General features: G+C 49.2%; 1 protein-coding gene across 1 annotated transcript in view; it reads left to right on the forward strand.

The window, feature by feature from the left end:
- Window positions 1-17,848, forward strand: part of SLIT3 (slit guidance ligand 3) — a 587,661-nt gene that overhangs the window by 517,340 nt on the left and 52,473 nt on the right. Inside the window, exons 19-23 of the mRNA XM_023617271.2 lie at window positions 1,550-1,713; window positions 2,785-2,917; window positions 11,960-12,028; window positions 13,812-13,883; window positions 14,509-14,580. Coding sequence (XP_023473039.1) covers window positions 1,550-1,713; window positions 2,785-2,917; window positions 11,960-12,028; window positions 13,812-13,883; window positions 14,509-14,580 — 510 coding nt within the window. The remainder of the gene's footprint in view (window positions 1-1,549; window positions 1,714-2,784; window positions 2,918-11,959; window positions 12,029-13,811; window positions 13,884-14,508; window positions 14,581-17,848) is intronic.

Raw genomic sequence — 17,848 nt, forward strand, 5'->3', positions numbered from 1 at the left:
ATTCTGGCCCCACGAGCCTCTTCACTGTCCCTCCCACACCCCAGGCCCACTCCCACCTTAGAACTTACCCTGGCTGTTCCCACGACCTGGAACACCCTTTCCCCTGGCCTCCCTCCCCTCATCCATTCTTTGCCCAAGTGTCCGTTGCCTCACCCCCATTCCACCTCTCTGCCGTCACCCCAGTTCCTCCAACCCTGCTTTCCCAATTTTTTCCATAGCACTGACCATTTGCTAATATACCATACAGTTTACTTACTTGTTGTTAATTATGCACTGTCTGCCTCCCATCAGCTGGACTATAGGTTCCAAAAGGACAGGGATGTGTGACTGTTTTGTTCACTGCTACATCCTCAATGCCTAGATCTGTGCCTCGCACTCAGTAGGTGGCCATTACTCCATTGTTGAATAAATGGATCAATTGAATGAGTGAGTGACATCAAGATGAGGGACAATGGTGAGGAACCAGCACCAGTGGGTTGGTTCATTTTAGCCCACTCCTCACCCCTCCTCAGGGCCTCCACAAGATCGGATTCTGAGAATCCAAAATCACAAAAGATGCCGAGAGGCGTAGAGTCACAAAGTATTAAGGGAACCAGCTCTGACAGGAGAAGCAACTTGCCCAACTTCGCACAGCGACTGAGGGTCAGAGCCAGGATTCAAACCCGGGAATGTCTGCCTCCCAAGCTCTTAATTGTGGTGTTGTACCACAGCCTCTCCAGGGCTGTTTGGCCCTCTTATGTAACTTCCTGAAGCTTTACTTTCCTCATTTGTGAAGTGAGAATAACGTTACCTCCTTCCTGGGGTTGTTGTGACGGGTCTGAGGGAGAGGATGGATTTACAAGGTGCCTAGCCTGGTTCCAGTCCTCTAGGAAACCCTCAGAAAGTGCCAGCTGCTCTCATCCCTTCCTCCCTCCATCAATGCAGTCACTGCATCCGACAGATGTACACAGTGATGCTGTCTGCTAGCACCTGGAGACACAGAGGCGCACAGACCCGTCCCTCCGCATAGGGAACTGAGAGTCCAAGAGGGAGGATGCGGGTGCTGGGGAGGAGGTGAAGGCGAATGAGGGAGAAGCGTGGGACAGAGCGGAACTGTCATTCCCTTAACTGAGGGGCTCTGGGAAGGCTTCTTGGGCGAGAGGTCATTTAAGCTGAGGACTAAAGGATGAGGAAGGGACCAGCCAGGCAGACAGTAGAGAGATTCATCCCAGGCCGGAGGGAGAGTGTGTGTGAAGGCTCTAAGTGCAAGAGCATGAACGTCTGCCGAGGAATTGAAGGCAGTTCATGCGGCTAGAGCTCAGCAGACCGGGGAGGGCGTGGCAGGAGGCCACAGTCACGTCCATCAGTGGAGGTCTGGCGTGAGCCCTTTGCAAAGACTGCCTCTGGATTTTAGAAGACAGTCTGCATTCCCTTTCCCTCCTTCCCCTGAACCCGGAGCAGACCTGCCTGGAGAGCTGGGCCCCAGGGTTGCAGACCTGGATCTGGGGGCCAGCTCCCATGTAGGAGGGTAGAGGCTGACCACTCAGAGAGGGCCCTTCTCTCCTCCCAGAAACCTGCTGTCCAACCCTTTCAACTGCAACTGTCACCTGGCCTGGCTCGGCAAGTGGTTGAGGAAGAGGCGGATCGTGAGTGGGAACCCCCGGTGCCAGAAGCCGTTCTTCCTCAAGGAGATTCCCATCCAGGACGTGGCCATCCAGGACTTCACCTGTGAAGGTGAGAAGGCTGGGGGTGGGCGCAGGACCTGGGAAGGCAAGGAAGATAGAGGACAGGTGAGTCAGGTAGTGGCAGGTCAGGACGCCCTGAGATCTGCTTCCACTCTGCCCTCAGGCACGCAGCTGGAGTTCTGACCGGCTCTGTAGGTTGCTGCTAGCCTACCTGGCTCCTTTATGCAAATTAAGAAAAGGTGCCTGTTTCTGAAGACATTCTACTTCTACCAGTCAGAAATTTGTCATAATATACTGATTTTGTTAAAATGAGACAGTTTATGGCCATCTATGAGAACACAGTTGTACCAAATATCCTAATCTACCACGTTCACAGTGAGATTGGTGTCCATCAGATGATATGGCACTTTGTGCTGTATGCAACCTGCACAACTGTATGTGAGAGCCCTGGACCTCAGTTTTCCTACCTGCATCATGATGAGGCTCAGAGTATGTGCTCATGAGACACAGGCTTCAAGATGAGCTCCTGGAAAATTCCTGTCACTAGCTGGGGGATATGAACACTTGGAGATCTAAGGCTTTGAGTGTCAGGATTCCAGAGGGCATATCTGTTTGTGTAAATTCAAGCCAGCACAATTTTTCACTTGATCAACTTTAGGTTATCTAGAGAGATTAACCGGTTTGTAAACTAACAGAGCTTAAGGTGTAATGGGGGCTGGGGACACATTCACCACCCCAGAGGGATTGTGTGGTAGAAGGAGTGGAGAAAGAGGAAGAGAATCGAGAGGGCTCTACCCCTGACCACCCCTTAGTCAGTTTGGCTTATTTCTGATCGGGTTAACAGTGACCTCTTTCCTGTCCAAGACTCCGGTTAATCAAGTTGTTAGAGTCCGCATTTTATGTTAAATGTGGTAGAAGACCAGAGCCCTATTCCCCTCCTGCAGCATCTAGTCCTCCCCTCCCATCTTGGATGGAACCAGCAGGCTCCTTGTCCCTGGTTCTGGCCCAAAGCGGAGGGCTTTGCCTTACTGAAGACAGCTTGGTCCTGGCGCCCTGGCCTTGCTCAGCTGCCCCCTCAGTGAGTCATCTCCCACCTTGCCCGCTCCGGGGCTCTCCGCAGGCAACGAAGAGAGTAGCTGTCAGCTGGGCCCACGCTGCCCCGAGCAGTGCACCTGCGTGGAGACCGTGGTGCGATGCAGCAACAAGGGGCTCCGCCTCCTCCCCAAAGGCATTCCCAAGGACGTGACCGAGCTGTAAGTACCCCAACTCCCTGTGAAAACCCTGCAATCCACTCCCCCAGCGTCCGTCACACTTCACCCCCCGTGACTCAAGCAAGACTGCTTGGCGATGCCTCCTTGAGTGGATCTCAGCAAGGTGGCAGCAGAGCCTTGGCCAGGGGGCAGGCGGCGGCTTGATAGGGGAACAAGGAGCACTCCCCCCCTTGCCTCTGCCTGGCAGGTAATGAATATCCGATCCTGTCTCCCTAAAGAAAGTCCAGAATACAAGTGGAGGGTTGTTGTCACGTTTTCTTTATCACCCAGACCCCACTCTGCACTCCCTCTTCTAGATTCCCGACAGTCTCTTAGTCTGACGCCAGCACAGCACAGGATGATTGTAAAAGCTGGCACGATGGCTTACGAAGAACTTCTACAAATAGGATCCTATTCCACCTTAAAAAAACCCATTTTACAGATGCAGTCCTGGTTCTGAGTCCTGTTCACCCTGAGCCCAGGAGCCTTCTCATTTCATGTCCAGGCTCCTGACACTGACTCTTAGGGGTTGTTCCTGCTCCAGACGCTCCCAGCAAAGTGAAGGAGATGCCGTTCCCTTCCTGAAGGGCTCTTCATATTGGAGAGAAAGCCTTATTCCTACCCCTGGAAAGCTCAAACACACTGCCGAGGCACAGTCCCATAGGCAGGCAGGGAGCTTTTCTGGAATGTACCGGGAGCAGTGTAGCTGGGGCCAGTGAGATGACACCCTCGCACAGCCCCCACCAGCCATGTTCACTCTTGCATTCCTTCGTTCCTTCCTTCGTGCACTCAGCACATATTTATTGGCCGCCTCGTGTGTCAGGTCCTCTGCTAACACTGGGTAGACAGGGGTGAGCAGAGCAGGTGGGACCTCTCACTTGTGGGGCTCACGGTTTGCTATTTGCTCCATCATCTCAGAAGCACATGTGAGATGACACTGTGAAAAGGGCTACGAAAGAGAGGAACAAGGTTGCTGTGACATCCTGAAGTAGAGAGGTTTGACTTGGTTGTGAAGATCAGAGAAACCTCTCTGGGAGGTGAAGCTGGAGCTGAAATCTGAAGGGGGAGGAGCGGGTAAATGAGACGGGAGAGGGGGTTGCTCCAGAAGTTGCTGCATGAGCAAAGGCCCCACACTGGGAGCGGCAGAGCCAGGTGAGGGACTGCCAGAAACCCAGCGTGCCCGAGCAGGAAGACACAATCATGCACCACCACCCACCCACATCCAAGCTTGCACTGTGACTTTCTCTCCCCGGCCCCCAGGCACACTCCTTCCTCCCAGCCAGCTTGGCATGTGCCCTCAGACACAAGCAACAGAATTCAACCCAGACGCCTCCAGAGAGTGTTTCTCTGCCCTGCTCTGCCAGTGCCTCCTGGGGTGGAACCTGAGTGTGCCATTGTCGAGGAAAAGCAGATAATTTCCCGGGTGCGTGTTGTAGCTCCTGGCATTTCTTGATGCACAGGGACCCTGCCACCGGGGCTGCCAGCCTGAGGGAAGGAAGGTCTTGACAGTCACTAGAAAGCTCGTGTCAGCCCTGGGTTTGGGCTGGGGCCGTGCCCTTGGAGATCTGCGTGAGCACGTGCCACGTAGCTAGTGAGCTCCCCTCCCTTTCCTCAGACTGGGCTGTGCCACAGGGTGGGGGCTGCAGAAAGTGACCCAGGGGCGCACCTCCTTCCTGGGCTAATTGAGCTCCAAGTGACACATGTCAAAGAGAAGGAAATGCCGTGAAAACAGGCCCACAGATGCTTTTCCCCAAAGCTCATGAAACAGAGATTGAAATAACAAAGATAATTGGCTGTAATTATAAAGCAAACTTCAGAGCTTTGGGAGAAGACCTGATTTCCTGCCTTGGAAAGGATGGTGCTTCCCTCGGCCAGACATGGTTTCCAAAGCTCGCCAAGGAGAGCAGCCCTCAGCTCTGTCCCCATCTCCATCTCCTGGAAGGGAGGAAGGGTGTCTGGGGAGGGGAGGGGCGGGCAGGAAAATAGATGCCGGAGAAAGTGAAAGCTGGCAGGCCCAGAGCACTGGCTTGGAAGCCTCTGGTTCAGGGACATCGGCTGAGTCCAGATCCGGTGTTTCCAGGGCTGCCGTTCCAGGCCCCTCAGGCTTCATTAGTTATCTCAGGCAGAGCTGCCAACTTACCAAACAGAATTAACTTTAATTCACTGAGGAGGAGAAAAAACAAAGTTAGGCAGCATTTCTCCAAAGGGTCAGGCGTGGGAGTCTGTTGCAGGCACAAGAGAGCAAGGCACCGCCATCCGAGGGGGAGTGACTTTCCTCTGGTCCGCACACTGCCTGACTGCCCTTCTCTCCTGCGTCTGCTCTCCATCCTCTCTTCTTGGGTGAGGCAGGCCAGATGGAGACCTGCTTCCCTCACAGTTGCTCGCTGGGTGCTTGCAAGGTGCCACTGAGGCAGGACTGTACTGCCACCTGGGCTCTTAGTGGTGCAGGACTATCGGAGAAGTCAGCGCCACTCCCAAGTCAGGGTCAGGGTCAGGGTCACCAGCCCAGTCAGGATTAGGAAAGTTGAGTCTGACCCCAAAACCCATGCTCTTGTCCATTTCCCTAGAAGTTCTTCAACTTTAGGGTCTTAAGACCCCTTCACGTTTTTCAGAAGCATCGAGGACTCTAAGAACTTTTGTTGATGTGGCTGATATCTATTGATATTTACCGTATTGGAAACTACACCTGAGAAAGGTTTTAGAGACATATTTATCAATCCATTTAGAAATAACAATAATATACCCATTACATATTTATATAAAAAGCATCTTTTTATGAAAAACAAACCAAAAGAAATTTAATTGAGACAAGTGACATTACATATTTACGAATGTAATAGAACACAACTAGATTTTGATATCTGCTTCAGCATTCGCTCCATTGGGATACGTTTTGGGTGAAGCGTAAGAAGAAAATCCGGCCTCACACAGATGTGTAGTTAGAAAAGGGAGGAGAATTTTAATAGCATTTTCAAATACTTGTAGATAGTGTTCTTTGATACTACACGGAAACCACACAGGGGTAGTTTCTTAAAAGCTGACTGCAGGGTGGAACCGAAACCATCGCCACGTACTTTTCAGACTCTGTTACGTCAGAATCCACTGCTCTGTCTTGCCCTTTGAGTGGGACTTTCCCCCGTGCACGACCTTGTAACAGCGTGCGCTGGTCATTTGGGAAACAGTGGTTCCCTGAGTTATGCAGCTCTTCCCGCTGTTGACACATTGCATTATACAGGATCCAAAACGTCATAACCATTAATATGACCGCCGATCTCATCAGAAGAGTCTTTAAGTAAGCAGACACTGTCAAGCTCCATGTGACAGTTACAAGTTTTCTAAAATTTTAATTTTCACTTAGAAGCTCAAATTTTATCATTGCCAACAAATACTGTCAGTTGTTTTCTCGAAGCGACAGGCCCACTCTGTTCATTTGTAAGAAATCGTCTACTAAGTACTCATCTCTGAAGAACTTGTTTGCTAGTCATTCTTTTAAGTAAAAATGGTGTTTTGAGAAAAAAAAAAAATACAGCTAATTCAGCGCGTTACTTGGTTACACAGGTGCTTTTCCTCCAGACCGCCAGTGTCCTTCACATGCAGCAGAAATGCTCTGTGCACACTTCCTGGTTTGTCACACAGAATGTTAAAAAGATGTGTGCTCAAGGGTCGAGATTTAATGCAATTAATAATTTTTTACTGCTTCATCAAGGGCATTCTTAAATGAAACTGGCTTTTTTTTTAACCTGCAAGTGCTTGGAGGTGAAGACATAGTGACCACTGATATGGTTTGTTGCCACTGCCTTGATTCGTGCTGACATGCCAACAGTTTTACTCACACAGTGCAGAAGAAAAACAATGTTTTAATCTTCTTGCAAAGATAGTTTTCGCCTCATAGACTACTGAAAGGGTCTTGGGGACCCCTCTAGGGGTTCATGCTGACACTTTGAGAAGCACTCAGATCATTACATGCTAGCAGGCAAAGAATGCCCAGAGACACCTGCTGTAAGTCACCATTAAGGTCCTGATTTAAAAGCAAGCCTACAAAGTCTTACTGAAAGCAGAGCAGAAGCAGATGTGGCCCATGTCAGCCCCCAAGGTCGCTGACACAGATACTGTCTGCAAACGGAAGGCCTCTTCAGCTTCAGAAAGTTCCATTATTGCTCTGCCATGAGGCTTTTAGACTCAAGCGTACCATTCTGGAAGAGCCTAAACCTAAAAATCGGTTTGCCTTTGAAGGGAGTGATCACTAACATCAGGCCTTCCTGGTTCTAGAAACAAACTCTGCAAGCCCATCTTCCTGACGGCTGGGGAGGAGAATCAGCATCCAGTGCTGGTAAACAGTGTCCCCACAATCCACTCCTGGTTAATATCCAGGCCATTCTGGTACTGATTTTGGTCTGAAGGTCATGATCATGGATTTGTTGATATCCCAAGCAGAAGAGAAGGGAAGGATGACGTATCTGTCCTCAGGCGCAAGCACTGGAAAAAGGGGTTTCTATTGGAATGTGGGGTCTGATGATGTCACGGGAACACGTGGGACATCAGTGGACACAAAATGCACTGATAGGATAGGAGACTTGAACAGGATGAGGCTTGACCAGGAGGACACAGGGCTGAGACACACTCTTTGAGAGTGAGTGTGGTAGGTGATGATAAGGATACCCTGACTGAAGGAGAGGGCAGGACCTGGCCTGGCATGGGTTAGCTCCAAGGGGATGGGGTTCTAGGGTACAGCAAGCAGCTCAGATGAAGCTTTCTCCTCATCTCAGATTGAATTAGGGTAATGGACATGTGTGCAAGAGAAGGGCCAGAGCAATGCAATAAGTAATGTAAAAATAAATAAGTGTCATGGACAGTATGTGCCCTGGGATAGGTAGGAATCCAGGAAATTCTGCCCACCCTGGCCTTTAGGGAAGGAAGGAAAAATGTCCTGTCTGCATGAAATCCACCACAGCTACCACTTACATGGCATCTACTGTATTCCAGCTGGTGTGCCAGATTTTTCCTACATGATCTCATTTAATCCTCCCCAACAACCATACAAGGCAGGTAGTATTATTCCCATTTTGCAGATGAGGTGACTGAGGCTCAGGAAGGTTAAATAATTTCTTAAGATCATACCACCTAGAAGCAGCAGAGCATAGACTCGAGTCCAGTTCTGTCTGACCCTAAGGCTCATCCTTTAGCCACTAAGCTGCTCCCTCCCTTTGAGACACAGGGTCCCTGTGTGCTCTGCCCAGTGGCCTGGCTTGCTGGGGATTTGCGGTAGATAGCCATGGGTCTCCTTGGAATCTGCCACCTGCATTTAAGCAGGGAGAAGGCAAACCCAGCAACTCCGCCACGATGCTCTAGGTACCTGTCAGTGGTTCTAGCTGGGCCCGTCCTGGCAGCTGGACCTTCGCTAGTGATGCCAGCTGCTGCCCGAGAAAAGGCTCCTGTCTCTGTGCCCCCCACTCACACTGGGCAGGGTCCCCAGAGTACTTTATGAAACAACTGGCCAGCACTGACTGCATCCCTGCCTTTCTCTGGCCCAGGAGAGGGACAGAAATTGCCTGCAGCCAGCTGGAGGGGACTGATCACATCTTTGGCGAGCAGGCTGGCTCTGGGCACAGCAGCACTTAGGAGCCCTGGCCCAGGGAAGACCTCAGCAGATGGCTGCAGTAGAGGACACTTCTAGGCTATCGGGCAGTCACGGCCATCTGTGGGAGGGACCCAGGGAGGCCTAAGCATGGCCACGAGCTGAGAGAGTCAAGTGCTCATTGAGTTTACTGTGCCAGATCCTGTCATCGGAGCTGGGAGCACAGCAGCCAGTGTGACAGTTAAGATCCCTGATGCCAGAAACTTAGGATCGGGGTGGGGGAGACAGTAAGAAAGCTAAGCGGTAAGCTAGGCATTTCAGAGAGGAAGTAGAACAGCGTTTCCCAGGAAAATAAAGGGAGAAAAAGAGGAATGAGAACGCGTTTTGTGAAGAGCCCAAAGTGTAAAGATCTTAAAGTCAAGAAACCGAGAAGGGCTTGAGATGGAGCAAATAGAACGAAAAAGGGGATGGTGTGTGCTGAAAACTGGAGAAGAGATGTGTGCGTTCTTGCAGGCTGTTGTGAAGGCTGACTCTTTATCCCAGGAGAAACACAGGGGCCGAGGACGAATTTTAAGCAGGAGAGTGGCATGATCTGAGTCTCACTTTAGACGTAGTGCTCAGGAAGAAGGCTAGAGGATAGAGAGCAAGGGGATCGCTATTTATCTTTCAGTAGCCATGTGTATTATTGGATGGAGATACGTATATGCATGTGTATATATATATGTATGTATGCGTATCTCTCTATATATATGCGCATATATATATATTCAAAATTTATTGAGCACTTGAGTGCCAGGCACTGCTCCAAGAGCTTTCCACAGCAATTCTCATTTTATCCTCATAATCACTTCAAGGTGGTGATTATTGTTAAGTCCCATTTTACAGATGATGAAGCACAAGCTCAGAGAGGTTAAGTAAGTTGCCTAAGGTCACCCAGCTGTTAGATAATGGAGCCAGGATGGGAGCCTTGACTACGTGATTCCTGAGCTGTTCCCATATCACTCCAGGCCCCTGGTGGAAAATCCTGGCCTGGAGAGGAGGCTCCTGGAAGGCAGCTGTCCTCCCTCTCTTTCACCATTCAGCAGGTCCAAGAGTTCTTCGTGGGGCACCTGTCAGCACCACAAAGCTTGGAACAGGAATCAGGGACACCCATTCACCGAGCTCTGTGTGGATTTTCATGCAAGGCAGACACGGCCTCATGCGCTTGCGCTGGGGCTGAAACAGAGCATTTAAATGCAGGTCAACACAAAGGTTGACCAGCTAGAAATGCTTGGGTAGTTCTGAGGCTGGCGGGGCAAGAGTGCAGCCTTCTGAAAGGGTCCCTCTGGGGCCTTGGCTGCAGGCTACAGGCAACTTTGGAGTTCAGCGTGTGCATGAAGGGCTTCCTACAAAGAGAGCTTTCCCGCACAAGCGCATCTGCATTTCTGAAGCGAGTCTTTTGATTCCATGTCTTCTGAGCTGCGATGCCAGGTCGCCAGGGACACTCTGCACTTAGAGCCGCTCCCTCGCTGCTCCCGCCAGGCTCTGCTGTGCCAAGTGCAGCTCTGCCGGGGAGTTCTGAGGTTTTCATCACACAGATGAAGTTTCCTGAGCATCTACTGTTGCCAGCTAGTGTCCTGGGCTGCTGTAGTGAGCAAAACAGACATGGTCCTGCCCCGTTAGTCACAGAATCCCACCAAAGATGTCACGACAGGGTTAAATGTTGTGAAGAAAGTGTACTGAAAGCTTTGGAGCCTGTGCTGTCCCCAGTGGGTGTGGGAACGGTATGAGGGAAGCGATGCTTGAGCTGAGATCTGAGCATCTGTGGGAGTTAACTAGGCAAGGAGGGAGAAACGGATTAGCATGTGCAAAGACCTGCCCCCACCCTGAGAGGAGCATGGGGCATTTGGGGACGAGTAGGTTTAGTGGAACTGGAACCCGAGGTCAAGGGAGAGTTTGCTGTAAGAGGAGCTGGAGAGGGAAGCAGGGACTGTGATGGTTTATTTCGTGTGTCAGCTCAGCCAGGCTGTGGTGCCTGGTTGATTTGGGCACACACCAGCTAGATGTTGCCGTGAAGGTATTTTGTAGATGCAGTTAACTTCTACTTTTTAAGTAAACAAGTTTACCGTCCCTAACATGGAGGTGAGCCTCATATAATCAGTTGATGGCCTTAAGAACAAAAAATGGGTTTCCTTGAGAAGAGGAAATTCTGCCTCGAGACTGTAACATGGAAAATCCTGCTTGAGTCTCCAGCTTGCCAGCCTGTCCTACAGATTTCAGACTTTCCAGCTCCACAATGGCATGAGCCAATTCCTTAAAATAAATATTCTGTCTACAGATATAGATATATTTATATATATATGTGTGTGTATATATATATGTATAATCTCCTATTGGTCTGTTCCTCTGGGGAACCCTGGCTGATGATACAGGACAGACCACAGAAGGCTTTGCAGGATTTGGGCAGGAGTTGGGTAGCCCTTCTCTGACAAGCAATGGAAGCCAGCGAAGGATTTTAAGCAGGGAGAGAGGCTAATCCGATCAGCATAGCATCGATCAGAGACAGGCTGGAACCCAGGGTAGCTGGCTCAGTGGGCCCAGAGGCTCCAGAAGCATCTGTGGCATGTTGCTCATCCTCCAGGGCCCTGAACCACCTGTCTCAGATGAGGATGCTGTCTGCATCCTTGAATCCCAGTGGTCCTTTACGCATTTATTCAACAAATAATCCATGCATTACAAACACACGCATTTATAGAGCACAGCCTGCCCTTCAGATGGGCTTAGGCCGGGCACAGGGCCTTCCTCGAGACCACTGTAGGGTTTTGTGTTTTTAATCCAGTGTCCTATGAACAGCCCTTCTTTGCATTTATTCATTCAGTCAACAAATATGTGATGCCCTACTATGGGACACTCAACACTGAATTGAGGTTCTTAAGAGGAGTTATGGCTCAGCTCTCCCATCGCCCTTGGTAGCTAAGTAGAGACCATATGGGATTGTGCTAAGAGTACAGTCAGAAAGACCTGGGTTCGAGTCCTAGCTCAGCCACTCACTTGCTGTGTGACCTTGGGCAAGTGTTCTAACATCTCTAAACTTCTGTTTCCTCAACTGTGAATTCCTGCCCCAAAAGGGTATTGCGAGGGCCAGGTACAAAGTGGGCGCTTTATTTCTTCAACAAATATTTATTGAACACCTACTGTGTGGCAGGTCTGTACACAGTCTTAGGGGACTAGACAACACTGGCCAATTTTAGACAAGAGCCCTGTCATCATAAAGCTTATCAGTCCAGTGGAGAAAAACGTCATTAGTTAAATAACCATGCAAATAAATATCAAATAACAAATGTAATATGTACTTTGAAGGGGAGAAAAAGGAACTATGAGAGCATAAAACAGGGGCCCGCCCTAGCCTGGAAAGTCACGGGTGGTGTCTCAGAAAATGACAGTGTGTGCAGTGTCTCCTTGCCAGGTGTCACTCTTCACCTCTCTTTCAGGTACCTGGAAGGAAACCACTTAACAGCCGTGCCCAAGGAGCTGTCCGCCCTCAGACACCTGACACTTATGTAAGGAGCCGGGCATTGGGTGGGACGTTCCATTTTCTTTCCTGGGGGAGCTTGGGAACCGGATGTGGCGGGTGAAGGACAGTGCTGCAGGCTTTGTGGCATTTCTGCTCTGTTCTCTGTGGGTGGAGCAGGGAGAGGCGGTGGGAGGAACGGGCCAGCCTGATGAGGCAGGTCTCCCCCAGTGAGAACTACGTGCAGAAATACCCAGAGCCTGGCATCACTGACCGTCCATGTCACCTTCCTCTTTGTTTGGGGGGAGGTGGGTGAGCCTCTGACCTTCCGGGACCAAATCAAATTCCTGAGAGCCCTCAGTCTCCAGTTTCTTACAAGGTGTGGCTGCACTTAGGTTTGCCAAAAACCATAAGTGGGCATTTCTCCTTCCTCCTTCTTTAGCTACCCAGAAAATATTCTAAGTAGAGGGTTCAAATTGAGGTCTCTCCAGTTGGTAGCTTCTACTGCCTCCAAGTCTGCCCAGACCCAGGAAAACCCCCGAATGAGGAGCAGGGCTGCTGTCAGCTTTGTCCCCGGGCAGCCTCACTGCCTTGCCAAGATGGGCCCCCGGAGGGTGCAAAATAATTCCTTGGGCGAGTGGTCATGGAAAGATGCCCCTGTCTGCTTAGGGGGCAGGGAGCCGGTCCACAAGGGGAAAATGAGAGTTCTTTCAGAATGAAACAGTGTTGCCCTTGGGAGAGGGGGAGGTGCACTGAAGAAAGGTGGAAGAAAGCCATTTGGTGCCTTATTCAGCCGGGCTTCCTAGATACCCCAAAACCAGCCTCTAGATGAGTGTTTCTAAACCTCGGTACTATGGACATTTGGGACCAGATAATTCTTGGTTGTGGGAGCTGTCATGGACATTATGGGATGTTTAGCAGCATCCCTGGCCTCTACCCACTAGATGCCAGTAGCACCCCTCTCCCAGTAGTGACAACCAAAAGTGTCTACAGACATTGTCCAATGTCACTGGGGAGCAAAGCGCCCCTCACTGAGGACCACTGCTCTAGAGCACAGGTTCTCAACTTCAGCTGATGTTTGTTTATTTGTTTGCTTTTTGAATACTGATGCTCAAGCCCACCTTAGACCAATTAAGTCAGAATCTGATTTATAAATCAGAATAGGACTAAAAGCTCTCCAAGTGATTCTAATGTGTAGCTACCATTGAAGACCACTGCTCTGGATATTTATCCCTGAGGAGAAGCTGGAGGTTGTAGTTGGCAGACAACTACACCCCAAGAAACCTCATTCCACCTAAGAAAGAGTCTTTTAAGATGGAGTAAATGAATGTCAGAAGAGAGGGAGAGCAGAGGGACAGTGAAAGGAAGAATTGATCAGGAAAAAGAAGTAGTACTAGAATCAGCAAAGATTGTTATCTTGTGTGTTCTGTTTTGCTAGTGAAATGAAGTGGATGGATAGACATGTAATTGAATGATTGAATAGCTGAGTGAATGGATGAATGAATGAACAATTGCTTGAATGATTGATTGAATAAATCTTGAATGAAAAAATGAACATTTGGATGAATGAGTAGATAGATGGATAGGTGGGTAGATGGATGGAGGGATGGATGGATGGATGGATGGATGGGTGGGTGGGTGGATGGATGGGTGGATGGATGGATGAGAAGATGGATGGATGGGTGGGTGGGTAGATAGATGGATGGATGGATGGGTGGGTGGGTAGATAGATGGATGGATGGATGGATGGAAGGCATGGGTGAAAGTTGGGAATGACCCCATTCAGATGCAACTAACAGTAAAATGTGACCCTTCTGTTTTACTTTTCCTAGTGACCTGAGCAACAACAGCATTGGCGTGCTGACCAATTATACCTTCAGTAACATGTCTCACCTCTCCACCCTGTGAGTACAGTGAGGGGCTGTGTTTAGCAGGAGCTTGGCATTGAGTGGCCTGTGGCCGTCCTTTGCCCCCTTCCCCTTAGGCCTAGGGTCTCTGCTCTAGTGATCCTCATGGCTGTGGCTGCCCCTGCAATAGGGCAGACCTTTATCATCAGAAGGAAATAAAGTAGGTCAGAACTCTACTGTCTGGGCAGTTAGAGAGGAACTGGCACCTAATTACTTCTGAAGAAGGGCCTCTTTGGAATACCTTCTGTGATTTGTGAATTTTCCTTCCCAGTGGAGGGTTTCCCTACACAATTATATTTTGCTCAGACCCCTTTATTTCCCATTTGCTCTGCACGTTGTGAGCACTCACCATTTTGACAGTAGAGGGAGGTGATGGCAAAGCTGGTTAGGGAGCCAGCCTGCTATGGAACATGGGAGGAACTGGGAAAAGGAAGCCAGGGAGTTTCCTGAAGTGGTGGGAGATGTTTCTCTTCCCTCTATTGTGAGGATGCTTTTTGTCAATATATTAAAATTGGGAAGATAAAGAAACCGTTTGCATTGACTGGTCCACAGTGTGGACAATGTGCCCATGAGTAGCTGAGAATAGGAACAGCCAACAGGACATGTGTGTCCTTTTCCACAGCATCCTGAGCTACAACCGGCTACGATGCATCCCCATCCACGCCTTCAATGGGCTGCGGTCCCTCCGAGTGCTGTGAGTACCCCAGAGCCCTGGCTCTGACTTACACTTCACTGGGAATCGTATAACAGCAGGAAGAGCGCTCCTCTTCCCCACCTTCCTTTGCTCAAGCCCCCTCGACCCCCTTACATCCCTTCCCACCCAGCTTCCTTATTCACTCAATGGGGCGGAAAGAGCATATGCTTTAGAGTTAGCCATTCCCGGTTCCAGCCCATGACCACTTGTGGAACCTTGAGCAAATCACCCTTCTGAGTTTCTACTTGTTTACATGTAAAATGGGATCAATAGCACCACCCTTGTGAGGATTAGGATATGAGGTTATCTTCTGCACCTTAGCAGAGCACAGCGTGTGGCTCGTAGCCACTATTTTGATGATCATTATTTCACAGTTGGTCCCTCTGGCTTCAGAAGGGTGATGTTAACATGGTGAACCTCTGCAAGGAAACCAAGCTCATAGAGCAGAGATCACGCGCTGGAAGCCCAGGCGGCCAGTCCAGCTCACTGACAGCCATAGGTTAGCAATTGTAGAGTTGGCTCATAGAGCATCTTTTTAAAAAAACAAAGTTTTAATAAGCTGCCAACATTTAAATGTCAGGAGGTTTCTCATACAAATCCTGATTTCTACACTCTCTTGGAAAATGGCGAGACCTGGCCATTCCAGGGCTCCCCTCTGCATTCCTGCACGGCTGAGCAGCCCTGCCCCTCTGGACAGGGTCATGCAGTCTGCAGCCTCCACACCGGGCCTTTGCTTGTCAGCTTATGACACCTGTCTAGCCCTGTCCTACACATTTGTGGGGGGCAGCCCACCAAGGCAAGTGAGCTCTGAGCAAAGGCAAGATGGCCGTGGAGTGCACCTGCTGTCCAAGCACAGCTCTGCCCCTCCCTAGCTGTGTGTCTTGTCATCCATCAAGTCAGAGGATAATGGTAATGGCCTCACAGGATCTTACGAGGATTAAATGATAACATACATAAAGCAGTTGGCCCAGCTATGGTCCGTGGTAAACACTTTATAAATATTCACTTGTTATTTCTGTTCCCACGTCAGAGCTTGCAAGAGCAGGAATGGCCCCTCATTGCTGCCCCCAACCCCAGGCCCAATTGTCACCTGAGTTTTGTGCTTTCCCATCTTGCACCTATTTTGTTGGCAAAGGAGGACCTTTGAATGGTATTCTCATGAGAAGAGAGATGCCAGACACTCTGCCCCCAAACCTATCAACTTCTTGCCTTTCTAGCCCATTATTACTATAATAGTATAACCATATTTTTGTGGGGCTTTTCATGGCCATTCCTTCATATAACTCTTTGCATCAGTGCTGTGAGGTTGAGAGGATTGTGCCCATTTTAAAGATGGAAAAATTGAGGCCCAGATTGGTAAAGTAAGTGACCTAAGGTCCAGCAGTCAGGGGGTTGCAGAATCCAGCCTCCTGACTCAGAGCCCCCGGACCTTTCCCAGGACCCAGTAACAACTGGCAAACAGCACCCAACAAGCAGGTCCATTTGGGAGCCTCCAGGCTGATGTGATTTATTGAGACCCACAAAACACCGGTGTCAGCGACAACTCTCGCCACATGTCATCTGTGCTGTTATTAAAAATCAATTCTCTAGGGGCAAAGAAGTGCCCGCGCTGACAGTGTGCAATCTGTTATTGTCACTTATTTATTATCCACCTTCTCTGGGGAGTTTGAGAATGGAAACATCAGCAGAACCATTTTCTTGTTTCCAGTTGAACACAACAGGAGATGGGCTTGTCTCATTGACCGGGGCTGAGGCTGGACCTGCTCCCCCTCCCGCCATCCCCCTCAACTCTGACCTATTGTCTCCCAGCCCAGTCTTCCAGGTTTCTTCAGGGGCTTGCTGCCAGGGAGTGGGACCTGCCGATTTTAATGTGATCTGTGTGCATGTGTTCATAATTAGAGTAGTTCTGGTTGGGGCAACTCAACACATGAAAGAGAGAGAATGCTTTCCTGTCCGTCTGTCTGTCTAGCAGGGTGGTGGGGTGAACATCACCAGGGCCTTCTCCTTTCTCAGCACCTCATTTGTCCCACTCCGGGACCACCACTACCATTAGTTCATCAGAAGTACACACGAACATACCACATGCTTGTGCTGTTTCTGGAATCAAGAATTAGTAGGTTTTTTAGCATCATCATTTTAGAATCTTGGGATCTCGCAGATAAAAAAAGGGTCTTCAAGGCCCTCTTTCCAGCCATCTACCTCAGTGGGGAGCAGCATTTTCTGCACAAGGGCCAATTCAGGAAAAATAAAAATGTTTATGGGCTACATTTCTTTTATGATATTTGTATCCTATCTCCCAGTAATTGTACATCTAGGAATTTATGCTAAAGAATAATCCAAAATGAGGGAAAGGTTCTCTACCTTAAGATCTTGGTTGCACTGTTATTTTTAACCTAAATTTTAAATATTACCTACAGTGCCGCACTGGGGAAATATTTAAGGAAAGCATGAAGCAAGCAGTCAGTAAAGCGCAATTATTAAGAGAGGTAAAGATGAAAACTGGATAGCAGTGTGGGAAAGTGTTTACCACATAGCATTGCAGGGAAAAATACACCTAACTGCTTCATATGTTACAATTATGACTTGTTAACATTTATACCTATGAAGAAGGACGATAACGGAACATGGACAGATGAAAGAAATCACTGATAGCTAACTGTTAATGTAAAGGCATTTCTGTAATAAATGAAGGCAAAGTTAAAGATGAATGAAGATAGTATCATATTTATAATTTAGGGAGGTGGAAAAAAATAGGTATTTTGAAATCAGGAATTGCAATATCTGAAACTACCATTGAGCATTTTTATATTTTCTCATTCCTAAAGGATTTTATTATTTTGATTAAAATTTCAGAAATGATCAGAGGCCCAGGGATGCTGACAGTTTGGGGTGGGGAGGAGAATGAACATGAGGTCAGCCACAGACAAAGGCCAAAGAGTGATCTGGACAGCAGGAAGACAGACCTGACATTTAGGAGAGTGTGTGCGTGTGTGTTTGTGGGTGTGTGTGTCTTTGTGTGAGTCTGTGTCTGTGTGTGTTGGCACGTGGGTATGAACGCATTTCAGAGACAGGAGGGTGGTTCAGGGGGTGCTGAGTACAAAACACTGTGAAAGTGTGCTTTTCCTACTTCTCTCCTAATCTAAAAATCACTGGAACACTCTGGTAGACATTCCAGTCCTTCTTCAGGGATCTGTGTGTTCCCTGATCTTTGCCCCACACCGAGCCACATGCCTTGTGTGCGTGTGGTCCCAACTGTCACTCCTCAGCC

Source organism: Equus caballus, chromosome 14 (assembly GCF_041296265.1).
Source record: "Equus caballus isolate H_3958 breed thoroughbred chromosome 14, TB-T2T, whole genome shotgun sequence".
In the NCBI taxonomy this organism is placed as follows: domain Eukaryota; kingdom Metazoa; phylum Chordata; class Mammalia; order Perissodactyla; family Equidae; genus Equus; species Equus caballus.